This window comes from Siphateles boraxobius, unplaced genomic scaffold (genome assembly GCF_051911475.1).
Source record: "Siphateles boraxobius isolate OS27281-9 unplaced genomic scaffold, OSU_SipBor_1 8, whole genome shotgun sequence".
NCBI lineage: Eukaryota > Metazoa > Chordata > Actinopteri > Cypriniformes > Leuciscidae > Siphateles > Siphateles boraxobius.
The window spans coordinates 9,639,666-9,667,553 of record NW_027509208.1 but is presented as its reverse complement, the minus strand read 5'-3'; the positions used below and the strand labels follow the sequence as shown (position 1 = coordinate 9,667,553).

Below are 27,888 nucleotides of genomic sequence, written 5' to 3'. Positions count from 1 at the left end.
CACAATATCATTAATTTATGTATGGAATTAGGATATAATCTTTTAGGATTTTTTATTTACTATTCAGATATCAATTTACATTTATTTGAGTGTTCTCTGCTGTCCTCTATTGGTCAGAGGCAGCAGGATCACTGCATACAAAACTGCATTAGCACACACTGACTGCTATAGACATGATGAAAAGTTCCAATGTGCTTTTTGTCCCCAAGTCATCTAAATGTATTTCCAGAAACCATTTTGAGGGACACCCCAGAACCAGTCCTTTCAGCATCTCAAGTTGTCACCTCAGCCTTATTTCCCATCTCAAAGATTATCTCTGTCCAGGCTGGAGGAGGTCTCTATGCACTGCTTATTTGCTGAGATTTTCCTCTACCTCCTGGAAGATCTGCTTCTCTAGGCTGGATGTGTCATACTCCTTCAGCATATCGTACTCTCTCCACGGTTCTCCCCACTTCTGAGCATGCTCCATCATCTCTGGGGTCAAACATAGGTCAAAGCGGATTCCCTGAATGTTAAACTTGGGACGCTCCCACCGTTTAGACCAAGGCTTTGGCTTCATTTTTACTTTCAACTAAAAGAGAAAGAGAGAAACAGATGTAAAACCTTCTAAATTTGGTGGTTAAACACTGCAGGTGTACAATTTAACATTACAGAATGTTACAGGTAAAAGAATACCTTATACTGGAATGTCTTACCTGATTGACTGGGACATCTCCTGTAAGCTCATAATGGACAGGTTGCATGTTGAAGTCAAAGGTGCTGTACTCAGATAGAGCGTCTCTCAAGTACATGAGATTGTCATCCAGTCTCTTCTCCAGCTTCAACACTTCAATCTTACGCATACGTGGACTGTACAACTCATAGCATATCTCCACACCTACAGAAAATAAAAACCTATTACTAATAAATTCATGAAAAAATGGCAACAGAAGTCAAAAAGAATTTGATTCCAAGTATAGTGGATACCACGATTAAAATGAAACCAGTACAAATCATAGTAGGGCTGCAACCAACACTTCTTTTGATAATGGATTAATCTGTTGATTATATCTTTGATTAATCTGATTAAAAAGCTATTTTTTCTTAGTTAGTTTTTTTACATTCACCCCGTTGTCCTCGAAACAGTGTGCCAACTGAAGAATGTATCTATTATAAGCAGACTAAATGCTATAGATTATGTGCAAAAAAGGGTGTTAAAATATAAACATAACATTACAAACTTAAAGCATAATAAAGCCAAACATAGTAAACATAGTAAGTATATTGCATTTATACACCTTTACAACAGTCGTTTTACATTTACTGCTCTCATAAAAATACAGCTACTTGTGTTAAATGTAGCATTTAAAACATATTTAATGCCCAACAAATTGCATATTTAACATAGCAAAGTCAGAATTATTGCACTCCTATTCTACTTCAGTCTGTCTGTTTGACCTGCGTGTGTGCACCGGCGTTCGTTCTGTTTAAACTCTCGCTTTCTGTCAGGACCAGCCTTCATGCAAAATGTAAATACTCTCTTTAGAACATTTACAGATAAGAATAACCGCAAAATTTAAGTTACACCCGTAAAAAAAAGTTATGTTCTGGGAAAAACATGTATTAAATGCTTTAAACAGCACATGCATCTGTCAAGCTGTGTTAAACTATGGGTTTTGTGTGTGTGTGTGTGTGTGTGTGTGTGTGTGTGTGTGTGTGTGTGTGTGTGTGTGTGTGTGTGTGTGTGTGTGTGTGTGTGTGTGTGTGTGTGTGTGTGTGTGTGTGTATTTGAAGCGCTTACTATAAAGCATTCTCAAGATAAGGACAGCTTGGGTCCTGTAGTACCTCAATCTGTGTCCACTGATATTTTTCAGATGCGTTTTGTCCACAGAAATGTATTTTATTTATGTAAAATGCAGTGACAGGTGTATATTTTCTGACTAATTAATCAAACTTTCGTTATTTATTATACATATTAGTTCTTGCATCTCTACAGACCAGATAAAGAAGCAAAAACCAAAACAGAGTATGACAGGTTCGTTGATGGTGGTTCGGTGGTAAAAATTAATTCTTAGTTGTTGTTTTTTTACCTTGGCCCTCGACCACATTCCTAAGTATGAAAGTAGCACCCAATCCTTTTCCAGAGCGCTGAGTGCAGATTCCAACGAAGCGATTCAATTTCCCGCTTGCGTGAGGATCAGACATGGTCACTGCTAAAATGCTGCCTACATGAAAGGGTAAAGAGAATATTTAAAGGAGGAAGAGAGAGGGATGTTTTTCATCTGTAGATTATATCAAGCACACATCAACGTAACATGTCTTACCAACATAAAACTCTGGAATGTTGAGAACTTTCCGTCTCTGTATCATGTCTTTCCGTTCTACGGAAAACTTCACAGGGTTTGTGCGCTGGCGAGGAGGGATGAATTCTGGACTCAAAAACCTACACAGACATTTAACATGTAAAACAACTGAACCATGAAACATGTTGCTAACAATCAGGGGGGGGCATTTCCCATAGAACGAAAACTCACTGCTTAACCTGCTGTAGTAGGCTACGGTGCATTATTGGAGAAATGATCTAACAACTTATAATATGAAACCAGAGACAGGCTTTGGCTCAGTATTTTAGTCTGCGTTATACAGCGCATTCTTCAATCCATAGCAGTGCAGCATCAAAGGCAGAGGAACATTTATTGATAGATTTTTATGATATCTAGATGTGTAGGTCTTTCTCATAAATGCAATTTACATAACATGATGCAGGAGCAATTCATGACAGTTTCCCATCCACTATAAAATCTGGGCTTATTTATTTTATGAAATTCCATTCATCTAAATGGCATGAGACCTTGTGACTTTCCTACTCTTGCTATACTTCATAGCTCAGTGCAATAAAATTGCTGAAATGTGTTATAATTTTCATTTTATGATAAATCCAAAAGCAAAACACTTGAAAATAACTATAAAAGGGTGTAGAAATGGCAAAAGAGCGAATGATTGGTCCTCGGCTGCCATCTACTGGTTATATATATCTACATGGTCATTTTATTGTTAAAAGTGTGTTTGTTTCCACCAGGTGTAAAACATTATCCACTAAAGCATGGCAGGTTATCCATGTTATCCACAAGGGCTGGGCAAAAAAAATAGATTTTTAGATTAATCGTTTTTTTAAATGTGGTCAATTTAAAATAGATTCTTAAAGGTGCAGTGTGATTTTTAGCGGCATCTAGTGGTGAGGTTACGAATTGCAACCGTGGCCAACAGGAAAATATGTACTCGTCTGAGACAGCAGAGAGTAGCCAGCTCAGCAAAGAGGTTTCTTTACAAGGATAAATTTAGAAATTATGTTTACTTAATTATACAGTAAAACTATATGTTATTGCGAATATTATTGTTACTTGTTCATCATTGTCTCAGTGTTTTATTTGCTGAACTAAGCTTGCTTCCTTGCATGAAGAGCAACATACAGTAGTAACGAAACGTGTTTGTCCGTTTAGGGCTAACTAACTGTAGAAACATGTAGGCGCATTTCAATGTAAGGGAACCCGCGGTGTATGTACATAGAAACTGCTCATTCTCATTCTTATTATGCAAGGTCTTTATACACCACTTAAAACATAGTTATGGATTTTATATTGCATTTCTGTCAAAAGATCCTCAGAAATGTTACACATTGCACCTTTAAAGGCCATGCATCGATTTTTTTCCATATTTATTTATCTATCACCCAAAAGCCAGTATTAAGTTTTCCTACACTGTTCATAGGCTTGCAGCCTCCATGTTACAGCTAATGCTGTGAGATTTTGTTTGTTTTTATCTTAAACATAAAATAACCTCCTGTTTGATCAAGGCATGCAACTTTTCTGACATGTCCAATTTTCAGCATCAATTTTTCATCTTGCATCAAAATCCTGTCTATTCTTTATATGCATTTGAAATATAGAGTTGGGTTCTGTTTTAATGTACCCAAGTCTACCTAAAATAAAAATTACATAATATACAGGTTTGGCTCTTAATTTTTTTCCTTGCAAATCTAGACAATTGCAGTAATAAAAAGTGTTTCTTTATTCTTAATGAATATTAGCTGGTTAATTAAAATTATTAGAAAATAATTCAGTATTCAAGGAATGACTTGATAGGTGTAGAACCTAATGTAATAGTTCATGCCTAGTATACAAAAAAAAAAAAATATATATATATATATATATATATATATATATATATATATATATATATATATATATATATATATGTTAATCATTGGGAGCTGAGCCCTGCTAATACTGAATTCCCGTAAATCAAAACATAATCATATCAACTTATTCAACAACAATGAACATACCGTCGCAAAGACGCTTCTTTCTGTGTTTTGTCTATTATAACAGGTTTGGTCGGAGGGGTGAATTTTGGAGGTCCATCAGACGCCGCAGCATGCCTCATCACAGACGTCGACAAAAGTCCTAAAAATAAAAGATGTAACGTGTATATGTATTAATAATTTTAGGTGTCAGTAATAGCTAACGGTTTCATTATTTAAATAGTACTGTAAACTCTTATAAACTACTGTAGATTTATTTAATTGAGCAGGTGAGTTTTATTTGATTCTCTCACTAGTGCTCTTTTCTGTTATTACTCATCTAACATTGACTTGGTAATTGGGAATATAAAACATAGTAACATACGTTCGTTATGAGTTAAATTTCTTAAAATTCGTAGCAAGCCCATCATTTCACTCGCCCTCCTTGTGCACGCCGCCATGTTCGACCTCTGACAGTCAAGAGGAGTGTGTACAAGAAGTATTCTGATTGGCTGTATAATATTTACAACGATTACTCTGACTGGCTGATGAAATGAAAACTGAAAAATTATTATACAGATTTACTGAATTCGGAACCGCATACTAGCATGCTACTCTTACTATTTTAGTTTTTTACTCTAACTATTTCTGCAATAGAAATACAAGATAAAAGTAGTACGTAGAGTATTCGGTTCCGAATTCAGTAAATGTATTATTTTATGTTAAAACTATGGCACTTTAAAAATAAGTGATTAATTTATCTAATTTATACTGACTAATAACACGGTGTGAATCTAAATAATATGATAATAATAAAATAATGTAAATAATTAACAATTACGACTGTTCCACGACGAACAATTTTCGCCCTAATAAAGAATAATCAAATGTTAGGGTAGTGTACTCGTATACTAAAACGAAAACAGTGTCAGTGAAGAGTTTGTTTGTTTGTGCTCAATTTCCCACCCTCATAAATGACAAGTTATTCCCGTATTTTATAAATATGTTTTTTTCATAGGTTTTAGTGCTCATTTATCAATATGCTCATTTATTGTTTCCATTCAGATGACATAATGTCAGTACCATTTCTATGGCTATAACCTGTAGACTCTTAAAACAAAAAATATATAACCTGACCAAACCATAGGCGATCAAACCTACAACCTATGGATCAAACCCATATGGAAATGCGCATGCGCATAGAGAGTGATCCTTGTGGCGGAAGGTTCGTGTTAAACCCTTTACCCACTGACACACGTGGATCTGTGTGCTGTGCTTCTGCAGTGGTCAACATCAGTTTCATCACGAGTCAATAACATTGACGAGTCTACCAGCGGACATCTTGAGCAACCCAAAAGTAAGATACTTGTTCACCATTTTGAACCAGAAAAGTAATAACAATAACACATTGTTTTGCTAAGTGACAATTACAATAACGTTACTTATTTTATCTGGCTGTGAGATATAATATGCACCGAAAAGTTTGTAAATAATTATTAGGCTGTTAGTACGTCCCAACAACTCTGTCTCACTGTTGAGTCAGTAACCTACTTAAACATTAATATGACTTACTTCTTATTGTTAACAGTGCATAGTGGGGGTGTTTTTTGGTATTATTCACTTATTTGTGTAATTTAAATGAAGTTGCCTTTTTAAATCTAACCCATTAACATGTAAAGCACTTTTCTTTTAACATAATAGGTGACTCCTGTCTAGGTTGTAATTGCCTGCCTTGTGATTGGCAGCCCCCAAATTATCTGTTTGACCCCTGACTTCCCCCCTTGATACTCATCCACATAAAAGATAATTACTACATTAGCAGTCTAAAACTTTTTTCATAAGTAAATGTGCAATAAATGCACTCTTATGTGTTCATATTATCCATAATAAGTTCATAACTGTAAATGTATGTTCCAACTTAACCTGTATCTTTACACTTTTTCATATTTTTATTCTTTAATTTTGTTATTATGTTTCTTGTTGTTGTCTTTATATGTGTGTGCACTGTAAGCTTCATTACCAAGAGGGAAAACAATCCTTTTGTGTAAGCACTCTTGGCAATAAAGCTTTTTCTAATCTTTTTGATTTCTGAATTTTTATTTTATTTTATTGCTGATAAATTCAATTAAAGGTAGGTTAGGAAATGCTTCCCTACTGTGCCAGTGTGCCCCAGTATGCAGAGTGAAAGTAGTTTGAAGCACATTCTTATGGATGCTCTCTCTCTCTCTTTTTGTGTCAGGATCATGCCAGTCATGCGCTTCTACAGGAGAGAGGAGAGCAGGGAGGGCCGGGTCCTAAGAAGGATCGCACAACTGCATCCTGATGTTACTATAACAACAGAGCTTTGCTACAATGTAGAGCTGGACGGTGAGAGAAAACAGTATGAGTTTGTGGCTCTTTGTCATGTAAATTTGCAATTATTTATACCAATACAATACAGATTGTTGTTCTTTAGTTACGAAGCAAATATAATTTGAGCAGAAAGCAGCTCTAAAGCAGTAAATCGGTAAAGACAAGTGTTATTTTTTAGCTCAATTTAGTTCAATGACTATGTCAGTGTTGCAAAGTTAATTAGTGGTACACTTTACAATAAGATTCAATTTTTTTAACATAATTCAACTTTATTAGTTAACATCAACTAACAATGAAAAATACTTAAAAGCATTTATTAATCTTAATGTTAATTTCAACATTTACTAATACATTATTTAATTAAAAAATCTGACATGGACATGAACTAACCGCAGCTAACAATGAACAAGTTAACTAAGATTAATAAATACTGTAATAAATGTCCTGCAAATTGTTAGTTGATGTTAGTTAATGCATTAATTAATGTTAACTAATTGGACCTTATTGTATTGTGTTACCTAATTTTTATGAAGCAGCTAAATTATCCAGCACAATTTAGTTTAAGTTTTCTTAGATAATATTTAAACCCCAACTGTGTCTCTCTTCATATTTGTCTTCTCTTCATCTGCATCTTTTTCTCTCTCAGGCTCTGACTCTTTAAACATGGAGCAGAAAGGTATATTGCGCTGGTTGTTTAGTCCCCCCTATTCTGTCTGTCTGTCAGAGGAACCCACTCTAAAACCAGCGAATGGGGCACGACTGGTGGAGATTGGACCCAGGTAACCTCTGCCACTGTTTTATCTTGATGGTATGGCATTGTAAACTTTGATACAACTTATATCACATCTTTCAATTATATCTTAACCGTTGTAGGTTGAACTTTTCCACTGCTTGGTCCACCAATGCCGTGTCCATCTGCCGAAGTGCGGGTCTGAACCAGGTGACGAGAGTGGAGCTCTCCCGCAGGCATCTCATCAAGGTCAGGAGAATAGCCTTAAATAGCTTTTCGTTTCAGTGAGTTCTTTTCACCCGTTTTGATTAAAAGCTCTCTTTTCTCATCCCCATGTGTAGCCCCAGGAAGGACATACTGGAGTAATGAAGGGCGGAGAGATGGAGAGACTGATTTGCTGCCTGTATGACAGTATGACCGAATGTGTTTACCCCCAGCCAATCACATCATTCGCCGTTGATATTCAGCCACAGGAAGTGTTTGAGGTGGACATTCTGGGAAAAGGTCGTGCCGCCTTGGAGAAGGCCAATGATGAACTTGGTAAGAGACGTGTTTGGAGTCTGTCCCACATTTCCACTTATATAAAAGTAACTTGATAATGATAATATCCTGTTTTTTTGACATACCGTATATCCTTTGAAGTAGCTTAGAGTGCCATGGCATTACCTAGTGAGAGGCAGATTAATCAGCCTATAGGTGGCCTTTATGACATTAGCATCTTCTAAGCATCATCTAATTGGCCAGTTAACAGAAGAGAAAAATATGGGTAATTGAAATTCCCATACCAGTTAACTACTAGTATAACCATTCAATGCCATCTACTTACCATTCCATCATTATAGTACAAGTGCAAGGATATAAAACTAACTAGAATCATTACATGAAAATGAAAATAATGCATATAGAGTAAAGATAATGAGTATTTGAATAGGGATTCAATCAAATGCCTAAAAAGTGTGTGTGTTGTCAGTACTCAGTGATGAGATCAGCACATAATCATCCAGTATTGTAAGGTCACATGACACTTAACATGATTAGAGGAAGAGTAGATGTCACAAGATTAGGGGAGCCTAATTGATTAGATCACAAGGTGTGTGAAGGGAGAGAATGTATGACTGTATGAGAGACAAAGTGAGCCGGTGGATTACAACAAAACTCACTGTGTCTGTTTCAGAGATTAGTGAAGGCCTACTGAGTTAGAAATAAAACAATCAGGTCAAATAGATTTTTTAAACGGACACACTGTTATTTGAGCCTTTATTTATCTTTATTAAAAATGTATCACGGTTTCCACAAAAATAATAAGAAATGTTTACATTAATAAGAATTTGTTGTGCAGCAAATCACCATATTAGAATGATTTCGGAAGGATCATGTGACACTGAAGACTGGAGTAATGGTGCTGAAAATTCAGCTTTGCAATCACTGAAATAAATTACATTTGAAAATATATTAATCTAGAAACAGTTATTTGACATTGTTATAATATTTCACAATATTACTGTTTTTAATGTATTGTTGATCCAATAAATGCAGCCTTGGTGAACATAAGAGAACTTTTGAACAATAGTGTAAGTTTACCAACCATCTGTCTGTTCAAATCCAATTTTACTGATATTACCCAAAAATGTTTTAGAACTTATAATAGTCACTTATAATAGTGATGAATGTTAGCCATGGTGTTTTTAAAGTGTTTTTTTTTATGTTATTAACATTAACTTCACATCATCAATTTAGTGTCAATAGTAAGCGTTCATAGAACAAAAGTGAAAAGGAGCAGTTTTGTTTACTTACACTGATGTTATGACTAGTGATTATGCTCCTATAGGACGTTCTGTAAAACAGTTAGCAACAGTAACCAAGGGATGCTTAGCAAAGGTTCAGTTTAGCAGGTTTTATTTTGGTTTTGTATTTGTTTCTGATCATCTTTTTCTTCATTTAATTTTGTTTGTTTGTCTCGCTGCGTGTATGAACAGGGTTGGCGTTTGACTCTTGGGATCTGGACTACTACACTGCACTCTTCCAGAGAGTGAAAAGGAATCCCACCAGTGTAGAATGCTTTGATCTGGCTCAGTCCAACAGGTGTGTGTGGTCTCCAGAGGATAAACCCCAAAGGAAAGGGTGTCTTTTATCTGCAATAGCATGAACAATGACGCCTTCATGCCCTGTTTGTCCTGCAGTGAGCACAGCCGCCATTGGTTCTTCCGAGGGCGGATGATCATTGATGGAGAAGAGCAGAAGGAGACGCTCTTCAGCCTCATTATGGGCACTCAGCACCATAGCAACCAGAACAATGTCATCAAATTCTGTGACAACAGCAGGTTAGATGCTTTATTGTGAATGTCAACCCGTTTGAATGGCACTTTAGCAGGAAGTCTCAATATGTGGTTCTTGTGTGTTTGTAGTGGTATTAAAGGCATGGAGCTGGAGTGCATGTATCCCACAAACCCTGCTCAGGCCAGTCCATATGAAGCCCGACATGCTACCAGACACGTTATCTTCACTGCAGAGACTCACAACTTCCCCACTGGTCTGATCCTATACACATTTAATCTGCTCGCTTTTTCACACGTGTAGAGGCCAACCTAAATTCATTTTAATGAGAATTAAAACAGCTATTACTCAAAACATGATCAATAAGCAAAATATTACTTATAAATTGAGTAATGCTATATTTTAGTATTATTTAAATGCCATTACAGTATTTTTTAATGTCTTAAATTAGCTTTTATTTTTGTATGTTCAGTTTTCATTTGGTGTTTTTTTTAAATATATATTTCTATTTAGCTTTAATTTATTTTATTTCAGTATTGATAATAATAACTATATTTAATCACTTAAATTTGGAAATGATTTTACCATTATAATGCAGGAAATAATAATAATTTTAAATCTTTCCTTCAGACTGTCATTTCACAAACAGCCCAAGTAAAGTAACGCTACCACATCTCCTTCTCTTTCCCTCTCGGACACACGCAGTGAACTTTGTGTAAATGAAGCATGTTCTTGCATATTTCTGAGCAAGCCCGCACAGTGAAAGCTAAATATAATTTGTTAATTCGACATGGAAATCCGACATGGACATGGTTTTAGTGGTATGGTATGGTATGATGGCAAGCTAGCTGCACGCTGAGATGCAACAAAACACAATTGGAATCAAAGAAGTTATCTACATAATGTCATATCTACATTGCCAGCGTGCTCGTTCATAATACAACGCGATTAACAGACAATGGACAGCAGCAGCAGTAAAATGTGTCTAATGCAATGAGAGGGTGAAGATGGATACTTAAAACCATAGATGTATATACGTAGATGCAACATTTGACCGCTCCAGACTCGTTAATTTTGAAACGGTCAACATTTCAGATGCTGACGTCACTCGCAGTAAAAATCAATGAGCATTTCAGATGCTGTCGTCACTCACAGTAAAAATCAATACGTTTTTCCAAGTAGCCATAACACTGTGCAGTCACTACTTGTAAAAACCGCTGAGATTTTAATTCCCGAAGAAATGGGATAACCTTACACAGGTGCCAGTGTGTTGTCGTTGTTTTTTTAATATGCATTAACTCAACATTACCGGTCTTAACCTACGGTATATTTTTAATGCCATGTTAGCTAATGTCTTCGCCTTATCTAACATTAATGATAAACTAAATCCTATGAAAATCATCTGCTAAAGTCTACTGCGGATATAGAGATCCATACATTCGTCTAAATGCGGTTGCAGACAGTCAACTTGCTCTCAAGTGTTCACGGACCAACTTTGACCGTTCCAATGTGGCGAACAGCTTACGTATAGCGGCCCATAGAAACAGCCGATAATGAGGAATCTATGTATTTATCTATGCCTAAAACAGCCTGCATCATCATTACCTGATTGCAGTTATGCTCTTTTGAAATCAAACTGTCTTGTATTATTCTGTAGGTTATTTCATAATGAAAATAACCCCATAGCACCATCTAGAATCCAATTTGGATGCATTTAAGTGTCTGTTAATTGCATATGTATGTGTTTTCGTAAAAACAACGATATAAATGTGATTCTGCACATAATTACATTTCATAATTGAAAAGAAACGTAACCATTTTTTTGTTTGGGGACGTTTGAAAAAAATTGCATTTGAAAAATCACAATATTATGTTATTGCAATACTCCGCATATCACAAAATGTTTAAAATCAATAATATCGCATTGTGGCTTAAGAATCGTGATAATATCATATTGTGAGCCCTCTGATGATTTTCACCCCTACATGGAAATATTTTTTGTGGTTTTAGTTAACAATAACAATACTGTGGCTCATATATGAGTCATAAAATTCTCTTTATTACATCCAGGTGTTGCTCCATTCAGCGGTGCCACCACTGGTACTGGTGGGCGAATCAGAGATGTGCAGAGCGCAGGAAAAGGTGGTCATGTGATCGCAGGCACTGCTGGGTACTGCTTTGGTAACCTGCACATCCCAGGTAAGCTATTAATCCATTTGTTCTGTTTCAAGAATGAACCTCTACCACTTAGTAGAATAGTGCCCTTAAAACTCAGCTCACAGTCCATTCTTTGCCATATTTTGTTATGTGAGCTCACTTCCACATACCAGGATCTTCTCTTTTCTCAGGTTTTGTACTCCCGTGGGAGGAGGAAGGGTGGGAGTACCCATCCAGCTTTGCTCCTCCACTCCAGGTGGCCATAGAGGCCAGTGATGGAGCCTCTGACTATGGCAATAAGTTTGGGGAGCCAGTTCTAGCAGGTGAAATCTAGCAGGAGAGTAGTCATCTGTTTAATTGTGGTTATTGGCTTGGATTTATAACTCTTAATTTGTTATTTTCTTTCCTATTAAGGCTTTGCTCGTTCCTTTGGAATGCGCCTGGCTAACGGCGAACGTCGGGAGTGGATCAAACCAATCATGTTCAGTGGTGGGCTGGGCTCTATTGAGGACCAGCACGTGGAGAAAGAACAAGCTGCACCAGGTACATAAGAAAAAAGATACACCTGATGCACCATAATATTTTTAAATCCTCCTACATTGGCATCTTTCTTTTTTTCCCTCACTCATAGTCAGTTTCAACATATTTTATTAGCTTGGTTGTTAAACATAACATATTGACAAAGCATCAATGCACACAACAAAAGCAGTGTCAAAAAGAGAAAAGAAATATAACCATTATAATATAAACAATTGCTTTTGAATTTGTAGTACATGTATTTTTTCCTCAATAAAAACTTAAAAGGGTGGTTGATTATGATTTCACTTTTCTAACTTTAGTTAGTGTGTAATGTTGCTGTTTGAGCATAAACAACATCTGCAAAGTTACAATGCTTAAAGTTCAAAGCAAAGGGAGATATTTGCTTTTAAAGAAATTGCTTTTTAAGGACTACAACAAACGGCTGGTAGGGACTACAGGACATTCCTCCCGGGTTAGTGACATCACCAACCCTTGAATTTACATAAACCCTGTCTCCTGAACATGATTTACAGATTATCAAGACAGAATATGCTAATCAATGACTAGAAGATAACTACACACCAGCTTACATAAGTTCATAAACTTACCATTCAGAAATGTCCTGTTGCATTCTACATGTTGTCACTTTTTGAGTCTCTCCATCATTGACTCAGTTGACATCATCTGACTCTGGTTCGAACATAAACGGATAAAAGTTTTTGAAATTTTCAGTGCATGTCTGTGTGAGGTAAAATTACACAAGCTGTCGAAGCTTCACCCTCTGCGTTTTGCTCACCCTCATTATACCACCCCTTTAAGTGGAAAAAAGACAATAATAATGGTATTAAAGATTAAAAATATATATTTTAAAACAAGCTGTTAATAATAAAATAAACATTAAGACATTTATATACAAAAAGCTTAGAGTCTGCAAGTGTTTTTAAATAAGTCTCTTACGCTTGCCAAAGCTGCGTTTATTTTTATCAAAAATACAGTAAAACAGTAATATTATGAAATATTATTACAAGTTTAAATAGCTGTTTTTCTTTTATATATTTTAAGATGTATTCCTGTGATGCCAAAGCTGAATTTTCGGCAGCTATACTCCACTCTGCAGTGTCACATGATCCTTCAGAAATGTGTCTAATATGCTGATTTAGTGCTCAAGAAACATTAGTTTAATAGTGCTGTTTAATATTTTTGTGTAAAACATGATGCATTTTTTTCCAGAATTGTTTGATGAGTTCAAGATAACAGTGTTTATTTAAAATAGGAATCTTTTTGGACATGTTAAATGTCTTTACTGCCACTTTTGGTCAATTTATTGCATTCATGCTGAATAGAAGGATTCATTTCTTTCAAAAAATATTACTGACCCCAACCTTTTGAACATTACTGTATACAAATGGCTATTTTTTCTTTATTCATTCCTCTCTTTTTTTCTTGTGTCCTCGGCAGGTATGGAGGTGGTGAAAATGGGAGGTCCTGTGTACAGGATTGGTGTTGGTGGAGGTGCTGCCTCTTCTGTACAGGTACAACAACAACAAAAAATTAAGTGAATTTACTAGCTGCTTTAAAGTGCAGGTGTTTTCTTAGTGTTTACAGGGCATGCTTGTGTATTGCATCATTATTCATATTATGTGCGAAGATGCAACTTAATGTGTGCATGTGTGTGTATTATTGTAGGTTCAAGGTGATAACTCCAGTGCCAGGGATCTTGGAGCAGTTCAGAGAGGAGACGCTGAAATGGAGCAAAAGATGAACCGGGCTCTCAGGGCCTGCCTAGAGCGAATGGAAGGAAACCCCATCTGCAGCATTCATGACCAGGGTGCTGGAGGAAATGGTAGGGGTCAAAAAATAGATGTGCTTAGCACAATGTGCTCTCTTCTGAAGCCTAGACTTCAAAAACACCATGTTATTTGTATAGGTAACGTGTTAAAGGAGCTGAGTGAGCCTGCTGGTGCCATTATCTATACCAGCAAGTTTAAGGTGAGATTTTATCAAAACATTTGTATCTTGATTTTAATGTCAAAGTGTTTCATATCAATCGCATACATATTTTGCCCTGATGCTCAGAGAGGTGACCCCACCCTCAGTGTTTTGGAGCTGTGGGGGGCGGAGTATCAGGAGAGTAATGCTCTGTTGCTCCGCCCCGCTGACCGGAGCTTCCTCGAGAGGGTGTGTCAGAGGGAGAAGTGTCCTGTTGACTTTATTGGCAAGATAACTGGTGATGGCAAGGTGAGTCACATTGTTTGTGCCTTTTTGTAGTTTTGGGCACTTCTTGATACTTTCTGTACTTTCTGATTATGTGCATATATTGCTCTATAGATCGTGCTGGTGGATGACCTGTCTAAACAGACCGATGGGCTTCACAGTGGGCGGAGCCCTGTGGATCTGGAGCTGGATTGGGTCCTGGGAAAGATGCCACAGAAGGTGCAAAAACAATCTATTTTGTTTTATTTTGATTAATATCTACTAGACATAGAGTAGCTTGTATGCTTTTTTACCTCCCCTTTAATTAATAGCTATGCTGAAGAAGAAGAAAAATAGAAATTTTGGTAGAGTGCACCCTCTCTTGGCTGATTTTTGAAATGCAGTGTCCAGACTTTGAAATCTGGATTTATAATTTTTAGCCTTTATTTATCACCAGGAGCATTTCTAGCATTTCATTATTACTGGGGCATAGGCCCCCTATCAATAAAGTGCCCCCATATTTCAAAACTGGATATAGGATATCACTTGTCTTTACCTATTCACAAGCTACATGCACAGTTAAGATCTGCTTCATTGCTGACAAATGATGCCAGATTTCCGAGTTTTGTTTCCTAAAATGTATTGTAGGTTAATATTCACCTCATCTGGCATTTTATAAAGTATCCTGTTACCATTCAATGTCAGAAACCGCTGCAAACAATTCACTGAATGAGTGAAATGTCCGATTGAATCAAACTGAATTGCAATCAAATACAGAACTTGTTGCAAAGCTGTTTGACAGATTACATCAAATGCGATTCATTCAGGAATCTGGCATCATCTGAATCTTAACAGCAAATTGAAAACACACTACATGATTGCTGAAATATAGTCAGGTAAAATGATTCTCAGGTCATTATACAGTAGTGATCTCCATTGGAAGACAAGGATTTTTGAGTAATTAAACTGGGGTACAGCACTATTTCAGTATTGCGGCTCGTGGCCTAGTAAAAAGGGTCTAGGGACACCCTTTTTTTCACATTAAGCATGTTTGATTGTGATGAATATGTAAAAGTCACTCACTGCTCAGTCAGTACTACATGTGTCAACGAGAGTTTAAACTGTCTCTTTTCAGGAGTTTGTATTGGAGCACATGGCTGTGACTCTGCAGCCTCTCTCTCTTCCTGCGGGTCTCTCTGTTCTTCCTGCTCTACAGAGAGTTTTCCGGCTGCCTGCTGTGGCCAGCAAGCGCTACCTCACCAACAAGGTATAATACTCCCTCTTTAGCACATGCATAATAATAATATATGACTTTTTCCAGGTTGTCTATTGCAGTGGTACTTATTTATATACTTCCTGGTATATCCAGACATTTGAATTTATTGTTATCTTGCCATCTTTAATGTAATTAATTTTTTTAAATAATTACATTTAAATATATTCAGTAATTGAATAATTTCATTTAAATATTGAATAAATTAGTTAATTGTCTGATCTTATTTACAGGCATTTCAAAAGAATTAAAAAAATGAATGCAACATGTCCATAAAGACCATAGCATTTATATAAATGTTAGCATTTTTTAATTGACAAACATAAATTAAAATGAAATCAAACCCTTCTGTTCCAGGTTGATCGATCTGTGACTGGTCTGATTGCTCAGCAACAGTGTGTAGGTCCTCTTCACACTCCACTGGCTGACGTAGCTGTTGTTGCCCTGTCTCCGTTCAGCCTCCAGGGTGCAGCCACAGCGATAGGCGAACAGCCAATCAAAGGGCTGGTGTCACCGGCAGCTGGGGCTCGAATGGCTGTAGGAGAAGCTCTCACTAACCTGGTGTTTGCAAGAGTGACTGCTCTCAAGGTGAATAAACTCATGTGCATTTTTAAACATGTTAAGTGACAGCATGTAATCTAAAACACACACACACACACACACACTTGTCATCCAAAGATATCTGCATATCTTCACAGGATGTTAAGTGCAGTGGTAACTGGATGTGGGCTGCTAAGCTGCCAGGAGAGGGAGCGAGTCTTTGGGAGGCCTGCCAGGCCATGTGTGAGGTCATGGGGCAGCTGGGAGTGGCCGTGGATGGGGGAAAAGATTCACTTAGCATGGCTGCACGTGTCAGTGGAGAAACGGTTAAGGCCCCAGGTATCTGTCTTGAGCATGTCACCATTTAAAATGCAGTTAGAACAGGTATGACATTTGTATTTTATATACACCAATCAAAAGTTCTTGTTTTTTTTTAAAGAAATTAAAACTTTTGTTCAGTGAGGACACTAATGTTAAGACATTTATAATGTCACAAAAGATTTCTATTTCAAATAAAGTTTTTTTTTTAACATTGATCAAAGATAATGTGACACAGAAAAATGCTTAAAATCCAACCTTGCCGTCACATGAATGAATTCCATTTCAAAATGGAAAACAGTTATAATAATATTTGACAATATTACTGTTTTTTTACTGTATTTTTCAAATAAATGCTTTCAAAATTCTTGTATTTTTATGTCGCACAACAAACTACTCTCCTTGTGTTTTAGGCTCTTTGGTTATCTCAGTGTATGCTGTGTGTCCTGATATCACAGCTACTGTGACCCCTGACCTGGAAAACCCTGATGACAAAGGTTAAGACTTTGTGAATCTTAACCCCTTTTTACCTCTCATATCAAAAACAGATCACTATTGTGTACATCTTTCACATACTCTCTCTTCCTTTCTCAGGTGTGCTTCTGTATGTGCCTGTGAGCTCAGGTAAATACAGGCTGGGCGGCTCTGCTTTAGCTCAGTGTTATGGGCAACTCGGAGACTGCAGTCCTGATCTGGATCAGCCAGACAAGCTCTCTGCTTGCTTCAACACCACACAGACATTGATTCAGGGTCAGTATGTGCTTTATATATAAGCTGATATTTTACTTCATCTTATATATTGATACATTAACAGCACCATTCTTCTTCTATAGATCCAGCTAAGCTGTTAAAAAAAATCCATAAACTGATTTAGAAACAGTGTTTACTGCTCCCAAACTCTGCTGCCTGTATTAGTTAAGATGCTGCTGCACATCAACAATGTACAATCTGTTGATGTAAACTTTATATTGCAGATCGACTGCTAACTGCAGGACATGATGTCAGTGATGGAGGGCTTATTTCCTGTCTGCTGGAGATGGCCTTTGCAGGGAATCATGGGATAGTTGTGGACTTGCCTTTAGAAGGCGTTGACGGTTGGTAATAAAAAAATGATTTATGTTTTGGAAAAAGCTCAAGCTTTTTTGCACAACTTCCAAAATGCACAAGAAAATACACTCGTTTCTCTGGAAAAGTGTTATTTTAGTATTATTTATATACTGTTATAGTATGTATTAACATTTTCAAGAAGCTTTTAGTTTACATTTATATAATTCCGTGTTTTTCTTTGGAAATAGTAAACGCGTCCTATTTGTATATGATTTTAATCCTAGATAAGGCATTGCATTAAAAATAAATTATTATATCAACATTTGTATTTTAAAAATAGTTTGTTTGAGTCATTTTATTTTACTAGTTTCTTTTTAAAAAATATTTCTGTTGAGCTTTAATTTCTTTCAGTTTTAGTCATTTTAATACTTTAATTAAATACTTTTTATTTTCTAATTTTTGGTCAAGTTTTTTAATGTAATATTTACATTTTATTCTATTTCAGCTATTTAATAGTTTTAGTCTATTTAAATATAAGAGAACAAAACCATCACTTTTGGAGAAGTGTTTTTGAGCACACAGGGGGGAAGTGCTGCTTTATTCGCAATAGTTTTTTGGGATATTCATATTTTTCACAAGATTAAATTTGCCTATATACGTGGCTATATACATATCTCTTCCCATTCCTCTCTTTCAGTGATGGAGGCTCTTTTTTCAGAGGAGCTTGGTCTGGTTTTGGAGGTGTGTGAGAGCAATGCATCGAGTGTCTGTCAGAGATACACAGATGCTGGTCTCTTGTGTCACAGAATTGGCACAACTTCTGGTTTTGGACCAGATGCCAAGGTGAGCTGAGCCCTTTTTTAACCTAAAAGCATATGAATGGATTAATGGAGTCCAATGGGATATTATTATACTTCAATGATTATGTGATGGGAAGGGAAAAGTGATCAATAACTGCTGATTACTTTTCCGTACTGTCTTGTAGGTCAGTGTGAGTCTGCGTGGACAGGAAGTGCTGGATGAGCGTCTACCCACACTTAGGGCGATATGGGAAAGCACTAGTTTTCAGCTGGAGCGACTGCAGGCTAATCCACTGTGTGTCCAAGCAGAAGAAGAAGGGCTTGCTTCTCGCACACAGCCATACCTCAAACTCACCTTTGACCCCTCCCAAACACCCATCGGTAAAGAGCTTGGTGAGACCATGGACTCATTTAACAATCATGTATCTTTCCGTTATTCATTCTTGACCTGTATATTAAAATATTTGGATTGTGCTTTAGCTTCAGGGAAACCTCGCGTAGCTGTTGTGAGAGAGGAAGGCAGTAATGGAGACAGAGAGATGTCCGCTTCTCTGTTCATGGCTGGATTCGAGGTAAAGGTGCACATAAACACCAAAAAACAATAGCTATGTTGTTTTATAACTTTAACATTGATAATAAGAAATGTTTCTTGAGCACCAAATCAGTATATTAAAATGATTTCTGAAGGATTGTGTGACACTAAAAAAACTGGAGTAATGATGCAAAAAATTCAGCTTTGCCATCACAGCAATAAATTACATTTTAAAAGACATTAAAATAGAAAACAGTTATTCTTGTAGTAATATTTTTGTTTTTACTGTATTTTTGATAATTGTTTGTGAAAGTATTTATAAAAATAAAACAAGAAAATGAATGTATTATGATTTTCAGCTTTGAAACGTAAGCATCATGTGTGCAAGTATGTAAATACATTAACATAGCCCTATACATGTTATTATAGCGTATGCTATAGCCAATTGTTCCTTGGATTACAATAAAATTAAACCATTATGTTTGTTCACTAATACCACAAATGCTGCTTTTTTCTTGCACAATGTTCAATGTTAACTGTTAACAAGACTGAGTTTGATTTATTTAGACTTTTTTTCCGTTTGTAGGTGTGGGATGTCACAATGCAGGACCTGTGCTCAGGCTCTACGACCCTTGACCCCTTCCGAGCCGTGGTGTTTGTGGGTGGTTTCAGCTATGCAGATGTGCTGGGGTCAGCTAAAGGTGAAAATCACACTATTGGATGTTGCAGCACTCTTACATATGAACTGTATGATAGTTCTGCTATAGAATAACAAGCATCCCCACCATTGACTGTTTCAATGGCCTTAGATTTGCGAAAACCAACTCGTAGGTCATTTCATACTAGCCTTGCCACTCTGCATACTGAAATTGAGTGTTTGTTAGCACTTGTCCTCCAGCTGAGGATCAGATGCTTTGACTTTTTCTTATTAATCAGGGTGGGCTGCAACAGTGACCTTTAACCCCAAGGCTCGTGAGGAATTTGAGCGCTTCCGCAACCGTAAAGACACGCTGAGTCTAGGAGTGTGTAACGGGTGTCAGCTTCTGGCTTTGTTGGGCTGGGTGGGTGAAAGAGAGGATGGAGGTGAGAGAGAAAACTTTTAGTCTCATCCATAAAATGTGTAAATGGCAATCACAGCCTCAAGAATTTCCTCACTTTCTTTTCTCTAACTAGCCTACTTTCACTGTATTTAATTTTATAATAAATTAAATTTATTTATTATGTATTTATTGTATATTTTTATAATATATATATTTATAATTTTATAGTTTGTTTTATATTAGATTGTTTTATTTATTTAAATGTTTTTTTATTATTCATTTCAATTGCAGGTTCTGATGTTACTCTGACCCATAACAAGTCTGGCCGGTTCGAATCAAGGTTTGTGAGTGTGGGCATCCTGCCCTCTCCGGCCATCATGCTTAAGGGAATGGAGGGCTCTGCTCTGGGTGTTTGGGTCGCTCATGGAGAAGGTTAGAAATCTGTCCATTGTATCACTGTACTTGACAGGTGCATTTACTTCTTCTGTTAGTGGGGTCCAAAAGTCAGACCATTTTTAATTTTTAGGTAGGCATGATTTCTGCTTATAATATAGTCAGATCTCTCTGTCGATGTATTACCAAAGGCTAAAACTCTGCAGTGTGTGTTGTTCCTGTTGTGTGACGTTTAAAACGCCTCTCTTTTGTTCCACAGGTCTGATGCGGTTTCGTTCTCCCGAGGCTCAGCAGAAGCTGACCAGCGGCTCTTTAGCTCCTCTGCGTTATGTGGATGACTCGGGCACCCCTACTGAAATCTATCCCATGAACCCCAATGGTTCCGCACAAGGTGTGGCAGGCATCTGCTCTGCAGATGGCCGCCACCTGGCCATGATGCCCCATCCGGAGCGGGCCGTGCTGGGCTGGCAGTGGGCTTGGGCCCCTCGCCACCTTCGCAAATCACTGGAACCCTCACCGTGGCTTAGCATGTTCCGTAATGCAGCAGCCTGGTGTCAAAACTCATAGAGATATGCTTCTGGACATTTGTGATAGACGATAAACAAATAGACAGACTAGCCAACTCTTGACTTGGAGAGTTATTAAATAATTTTGAATGATCTTGGACTGACCTTTGGAAATCTTACGTTCATACATGGTTATTTGTATGAATGTACTTTGGTAGAAATAACATCCAGATTTCTGCTGAAAACTGGTGCCTCAACATATGCATCTCTAAATACATAAGCTATTTGAATTGCATTAAGATATAATAAACATGTAATGGCCAATTGTCACAATTTTTTTATTTTAAAAATCCAAAATATACATTCCAAAAATGATTAACATTCCACTGAGAAAAACGCTATATTGAGGAAACACTACAAACACTTTCAAAGTATTAAAACAATCTTGATTAAATGTTTCTGTGGCGTGTCTCAGTTTCCTTTGTGTGAAAGTTAAGCGATTAAACAAAAAAATATAAATAAGTATTTATTAGAAACTTGAATATTTATAAAAGCACTTTACATTTATTATTTACAATCTATCTTTAATAAAACACTTTAAATTGCCTGGTTTTATAACATCAAAACTCCATGTTCACTAAGTCCAAAGTGCAGCAGGTCATAACACGTTTAACCTTTGCCAACAAGGTTGATTAGTGTAATTTCATCATGCTAGTAAGCACATTATCACTGTCCTCTACAAGGCGTCGGTCAGCACACCCTGCGTGACTGAGTGCGTTCCTGTCCTCTGTGGCCCCATCGGTTGGTTGATGTTAACAATAGAAATGAGCAGAAGGAAGACCACTACAAAATCATCCAGGGTGCCCAGCACACTGCTCAACGGCCCAGGAAGAGTCTCCAGAGGGGAGGCCAAGGACATGGCAGCACCAAATCCACACACAGCCACCCTCAAGAGAAACAGCCACACCAGGCCGCCCATGTTCCCCAGCCATCTCACCAGCAAGAGCAGAAAGAGAGGTGTATCACACAGGTAGTCCTTAACCTAGAAAGAAAAAGATGACAATCATATTGCAGCATATGACCTAGCACGTGGGATATCAGTGTTTGACGTTCGTCTGAACAATAAAAACATATCCGTGAGTGTCATCCAACTGTAGGCAACAATGCCTTTCCTGGCCTGTGGTTTCACAACCGTTGAAGCATCAGGAACCGAAATAGGTGTGATGTGATATAGTCCATAGCAAATAAAATAATAAACTGCTGAGAAGTAATAATGGTCGCTGCATTGATTTACTGGGAGCGGCACAAGCTCGTCAACAAAAAAGAAAGGTTATATAATTAAGTTTTTTAAGTCAACTGTCACCTGTCTTTTACAACATGCGCAGTACACACAACGCTGTATAGTCCGATTACATGATGGATAATGCCGAGCTACTACAATCACATTGTAGCGTTTATATGACATATATATTAATGTTTTTGTAGAGTGAAACGGAACATGCTCTAAGTATTTACCTGTCTTGGTGCTCCAGAGTACCGCTTGTTATAGTCTTTGACATGTCTCAGCACTTCTCTCTCTTTACAGTCACCTCTGTTCTCACTGAAGAGATGGCACATCTTATTCACCTGAGTATAAAGAATAAAGATAAATAAATGAGAGAAAAAGATAACCCTTTCATTTTAGTGGTTGTCTACTGTATATAATAAAAGGCACCATATACAATGAGAGGTTTATCTATCTAATCTTTTTGAGACTGCATCAGCTAAGAATTTCTTACCGAGACTGCATCTCTTACCGTCTGTCTGCACAAAGGACAGTTGATGGCATCTAACCAGGAGCAATGTTTCCAGTAAGATATCAGACATTGTGCTAGAGAGGGAAAGAGACAGGAGACAGATAAGGATTGGCCTCTCCTTTACTATGTGCCTATTCACTCAGAAAAAGGATTCAGGCCCTTTATAATCCAACTCAATTACATTGGCCCAAATTGAGTTGAGCCAACTCAATTAAATTGTCTTCTTGGCAACAGAAATGTATTTATTTGCAACAGTTTAGAATATTTTTATTGGATAGATGCCTTAAATTTCCTTTTCCATAGTAATACATTGACTTTGGTGATTCAGAAAATGTAATTTGGATTCCATTATTCACATCATATTAAAATCATAAAATAATATGGTTTGTTGCCAAGCTATATATTTAATCCCTTTTTTGATTCAGGTAAATCTAGCATTTCCAAGTAGATGGAAGTTTTTTTTTCTCAAAGTTATTATTTAACATAAATTAATTGTTCAGGTTCACTACTTTTATATATTTAGTCAAATGTATATGACTATAAGGAAGAATGATAAGAACAATAGATATTGGAACAATTGATTGAATCAAAAAGGTAGACTTGTGTATCACCACGTATCTATTTATTTTTATGACTCATTTTTATAGCTTGTATCTTTGCTGCTCTTTATTTCAGTCTCTTTATTGAGCTTTTTTGAATTACAATGTAAAGGTACAACTTTTGAATTTTGTATTACCCTTGTAGTTTGTTAATAACATAAATCTAAAAATTGTCCCTCTCTGAGTGTATTCACCTGATCTGGGTCAGGTGAGAGGCAGGACTTTCGTAACTATGGTAACAGTGCAATGTTACACAACACTGGAGAGTCACATGATCGGGTAGTAAATGCCCACCACCATCTGCCCTCTCGCAGTAGACCAGGGGCCGGTTGCATAGACCGCTAAGACTAGTCTTACAAGTTAGTCATCCAATGTTTTTCTTTTAGACTGTTCATAACTTTTTGGGGTCAGTTACATAAAAACGTGAATTGGTCTAATTTAGTAAGACTGACTGCCACTTGACTAACTGCTAACATAATGGATATGTTTATGCAACTGGCCCCAGTTACTATAGTCTAAAGCACCTTAAGTGAACCAGCATGTTATGATTAACATTATGAAACATTAACATCTGAGATCCAAATAATTGTTATTTTTTGCAATGATGTATAGTTTGCAGTCGGTTGACACGCACCACAGAAAAGATGTCCACAGTTTGTCTCTACAGGATAACTGACGATCTGTAAACACACAGGGCAGTGGACATCCCTGTTGCCAGCTGGTAACCATATTTTAGGCAAATCCTGCAAGTATAAAATTAAGAGATTATAAACTAAAAAAAAAACAGTAATACTTAAATGTAATTTATTTCTAGGATTGTTCAGTTTTGTAGTTTTGTATTGAAATACACTGAAATGCACATTTCTAACTGGAAATGATGCATTTAATTAGAAAAATACATAATAGAGGAATACTGTATATGTATTCACCTCTCTGTTGTTCACGTGAGGATTGTGTGGCTGAACTTGACACCTTATCTTTGAGTGTAGAGAGGACCTACAAAAGTGAGAGATGCAGTTATTGAAATCCAATACTGTGGAGTTTATGTTCACCCATTCCTTCAAGACTTCAAATCACAATGCAGGACTTGTGTTCAAAAGGTCATCATCATTAAATGTGCATCATGTGTTGAATTACAATTCATAGCTTATTTTCTTTTGAAATTCTGGTTGGACTGTCTTCATTAGAATAAAAACATTTATTCATCTCAAGATAAAACCTGCTTTTTGTTACAAAATGTATTGCACTATTAGTCTGGATAGGCTGACTAAGTCTATTGAACACGTACGAAATCTAAATTTAGCTGTCTGACACACCTGTGTTTTACTCATACTTGATGACGCAATATCAGGCAGCCTTTGAAATATGCCACTATACTGAACTGAAATTTGCTTTTGGTATGAAAAGAACTTTATTTGAAGGTATTATATTATGATATCTAGATTTAGCAAAATTGTCTGTAAAACAACACAATGTGAGTTCAAATTATAACTGAAAAAAGTTTGACTGGCATGTTGAAATCTGATATCATAGGGTTTTATGTATTTGTGTGGAGCCTTTTATTGCCCCAACATACCATAACACAATTAACCAGTCGCAGGACACAACACTTCATCATAATATACATATATACATTTCTATGTCTAAATTATATATTTCTTTCTCTTTTAAAGAGATGCTGGAATGATTAAACTGTTTAAATATAACCTTATATCAAACAAAGTATGTTATAATAATTTGGGTAACACTTTATTTTGCAGTGTCCTTGTTACATGTACTTATAGTAATAAAAGTAAATTATGCATGTATTTTACTCAATACTTTACTGTATTACACTGTTACAAGGACACCTTAAAATAAAGTGTAACCATAATTTGCTTTGTTCATGCAATATGTCATAATTTAAACACTCAATGTAGGATTACCAGGCACAGAAATGTGCATGAAATATGTTAAAAACACAAATAGTTAGACTCTCTCACCTGTTGTTGAAGCTGCGGCTGGTGGGCATGTTTCTTGTTCGTAATTCAGTCTCTTTCTCTAATGGAAGACAGAGACTGGAATAATTTCAACTGCTTGTACACAGTACATTTGACAGACGGCTTAATCATTAGCCAGGGTTTTCAGTCCCACTTCAATCCCTTTTTTGGAGATTGGGTAACTACACTGATTTCCTGTTGGATTTTCGAAATTCAGGAAAGTTGCTTGAAATCTTACTGATTTCTGCAATATGTTCATCAATATGAAAGTGTACTAATTGGCAATATTTGTGTTGATCAAAGCCATGGCCGTTCCTCGGTCTCAAGTGTTTTATTTTTGTCATGTGACCACTATCACAGGTTCAAAGACAGGTTGTAAATCTCTTCCTACTTTAAGAAGGTTATTCGTCTGGTTAACCTGTCAATGGTTTACCGTAAGTTTACACAATATAATACACTGTCCCATATGAATGACCAAAGAAAGGCATTTCAATGGGATTGGATGCCAGTAACTGGGGCAATCCAGCAGTTAAAATAAAAAAAAAAAATAAAGCTAACCCTAGTTTAATACTATACCCGATAGGCTCATTATATGAAATACATTGACCGTCCAATGTATACCTGTGTACAGTGTAGCTGGAGCATATTATGTGTGTGTTTTTATTAAATAAATATCTAAAAATTCTTTATTGACTCAGTTACCCACATTGGCTTCATACGATATTAGTGCATTTGCCCCTTCTTACTAAAATTGTCTCAAGCTAATATTTATCTTTCCCATTTTAGCCTAAACTGCATGGTCACAGTGGCTGAAAATAGCAGGGGCAGGTTAAAGGCCCCTGGCCTAAATAAGAATCTGAAGGCTGTCATGGTTTAAAGTCCAGTGTCATGTCAGTCAAGGATTGCTTCCACCAGGCTGTCCCATATCCTGGTGAGCAGTTCCAACAGAAAATGAATTTTTGGCTTATTTCTTGAGCTCAAGTATATGCTGTAATGTGATTAAATGATGTGGCTTTGTGGTGAAATTATAAATGGAATAAAGGAAAGCGTCATGAAAAAAATTAATAGAATGCAATTTATCTATGGATTTGCAATAAAGGCACTAATGTGTGGAATAAATTTAATATGTTCTATATGTTTGCATTTTCACATATTAATAGAATCTGAGAAACATGAAGGCAATTAGCTGTACCAGATATTATACCAGATATTATATACCAGGTATTATCCTGTACCACAAATATTTCCAATAAATTTCAATAAATTTCAATAAATTAGATTAAGGTAATAAAATGCACGAGGATTGCATGTAAAGTCCTATGAATCTCTGCTACGTTGATGGAACAATTAACTGTAACTAAAACCTTATGAATGTATGTGTATGACCTCTGTATACATGGCTGGATGAAAAGAAATGTGTGATAGTAAAAGAGCACACACAAATCTTATTCTAATATGGAATTGTATTGGATTTGGTAAAGAGTGTTGGTTCGTGACAGGAGGGTCTCCACTCAAGGATCAAATATAATGAACAAGTCTAAGAATGTTCCACGTATGGTTGAAATACCATCATTGGCCTATAAAGATAACCTTCAAGCAGTCAAAACTAAGGAGGAAGTATGCCCTCCCTTCACTGTCACACTCTGCAGCCAATCTGTGTGACTGTATGATTGCTGACCTTTTCTTGCAAGAAAATAAACCTCATCAATGACAACTGGAAATGTTTGTATCTTATTCAGTGATAGAATTTTGTTTGCCACCACATGTGTCTCTTATTTTATATATAAACTTAGTATTCCCACATGTGCTCATCATCCCAAGGTAAATGCACGTGACTTCACATCACAATCTTATCTTGTGTTTTTATTACAAAAAGCTAATAAAACCTTTAAGAGATATTAATGTTTAATGTTTAGCAACAGAAAACACAAATCTAAATCAGTAAACTTAGCATTCTTCCTTATTTCAACTCAATTTGACTATTTTTATTATACAATCATTTTGTTTTAACCCGGAGCCAGTGAGGCTCATTTGATGATTTAGACTGAAGATATATCTTTTTAGAAGTGTATTTGCTTTGTATAAGTGCCTCTGAAATAAAATAAGGACTACATAGGCCTACTGTCTTTGTAATCTGCCAGCGCAGCTTGGGATCATGAAGTATTGATAAGTGAATCTGTGTGAAATTGAATAAATGCATGAATGTCCCTATATGCATTGCTAAGTGTAAAATAAGTCAAATAAAATACACATTGGAAAAATTATGATATTTACTTTAATGGTATAATAAATATTTAAACCCATAAATCCAGGTTAAACTGATGAATTTGTTTTGGAACAAATTTCTAGCTGGTCTGAGATGACAGTGAAATCTGGACATTCTACATGGAATACAAATTATTTCATATTTGACTACCTCAACATGTTTTCTCAGCTGGTTTGTTGCTGGTCCAAAATGGTTTATTATCCTACAGTATATTACTATAATGTGAGAGAAATTTAAATCTTACAAAATATCCTAGGCTGATAAATAAACATTAGGCAAAACATGTTTTAAAGTG

At 36.4% G+C, this 27,888-nt stretch overlaps 3 protein-coding genes across 3 annotated transcripts; 1 reads left to right on the top strand and 2 right to left on the bottom strand.

Moving 5' to 3' along the window:
* Positions 1-195: 195 nt before the first annotated feature.
* Positions 196-4,767, bottom strand: mrpl19 (mitochondrial ribosomal protein L19). Its single transcript, XM_077220511.1, has 6 exons — positions 4,665-4,767; positions 4,325-4,442; positions 2,304-2,422; positions 2,070-2,204; positions 696-877; positions 196-571 (listed from the first exon to the last, which is right to left on the bottom strand). The coding sequence occupies exons 1-6, from the start codon at positions 4,738-4,740 to the stop codon at positions 350-352; spliced, it is 852 nt and encodes a 283-aa protein (XP_077076626.1). The 5' UTR covers positions 4,741-4,767; the 3' UTR covers positions 196-349.
* Positions 4,768-5,472: 705 nt separating this feature from the next.
* Positions 5,473-21,407, top strand: pfas (phosphoribosylformylglycinamidine synthase). Its single transcript, XM_077221080.1, has 29 exons — positions 5,473-5,636; positions 6,519-6,646; positions 7,278-7,410; positions 7,505-7,610; positions 7,703-7,901; positions 9,338-9,443; positions 9,542-9,682; positions 9,767-9,891; positions 11,706-11,834; positions 11,984-12,115; positions 12,207-12,335; positions 13,770-13,843; positions 13,998-14,154; positions 14,239-14,300; positions 14,388-14,549; positions 14,640-14,744; positions 15,640-15,771; positions 16,135-16,365; positions 16,476-16,656; positions 17,049-17,132; positions 17,230-17,385; positions 17,610-17,729; positions 18,380-18,525; positions 18,668-18,875; positions 18,963-19,054; positions 19,601-19,715; positions 19,951-20,097; positions 20,346-20,486; positions 20,707-21,407. Exons 2-29 carry the CDS (start codon positions 6,523-6,525, stop codon positions 21,012-21,014), a joined length of 3,945 nt encoding a protein of 1,314 aa, XP_077077195.1. The 5' UTR covers positions 5,473-5,636; positions 6,519-6,522; the 3' UTR covers positions 21,015-21,407.
* Positions 21,408-21,466: 59 nt separating this feature from the next.
* On the bottom strand, positions 21,467-25,443 carry LOC143729731 (E3 ubiquitin-protein ligase RNF170). The gene is made up of 6 exons (XM_077221098.1): positions 25,331-25,443; positions 24,278-24,344; positions 23,983-24,091; positions 22,750-22,823; positions 22,469-22,579; positions 21,467-21,995 (listed from the first exon to the last, which is right to left on the bottom strand). Exons 1-6 carry the CDS (start codon positions 25,357-25,359, stop codon positions 21,690-21,692), a joined length of 696 nt encoding a protein of 231 aa, XP_077077213.1. The 5' UTR covers positions 25,360-25,443; the 3' UTR covers positions 21,467-21,689.
* Between the last annotated feature and the right edge of the window lie 2,445 nt (positions 25,444-27,888).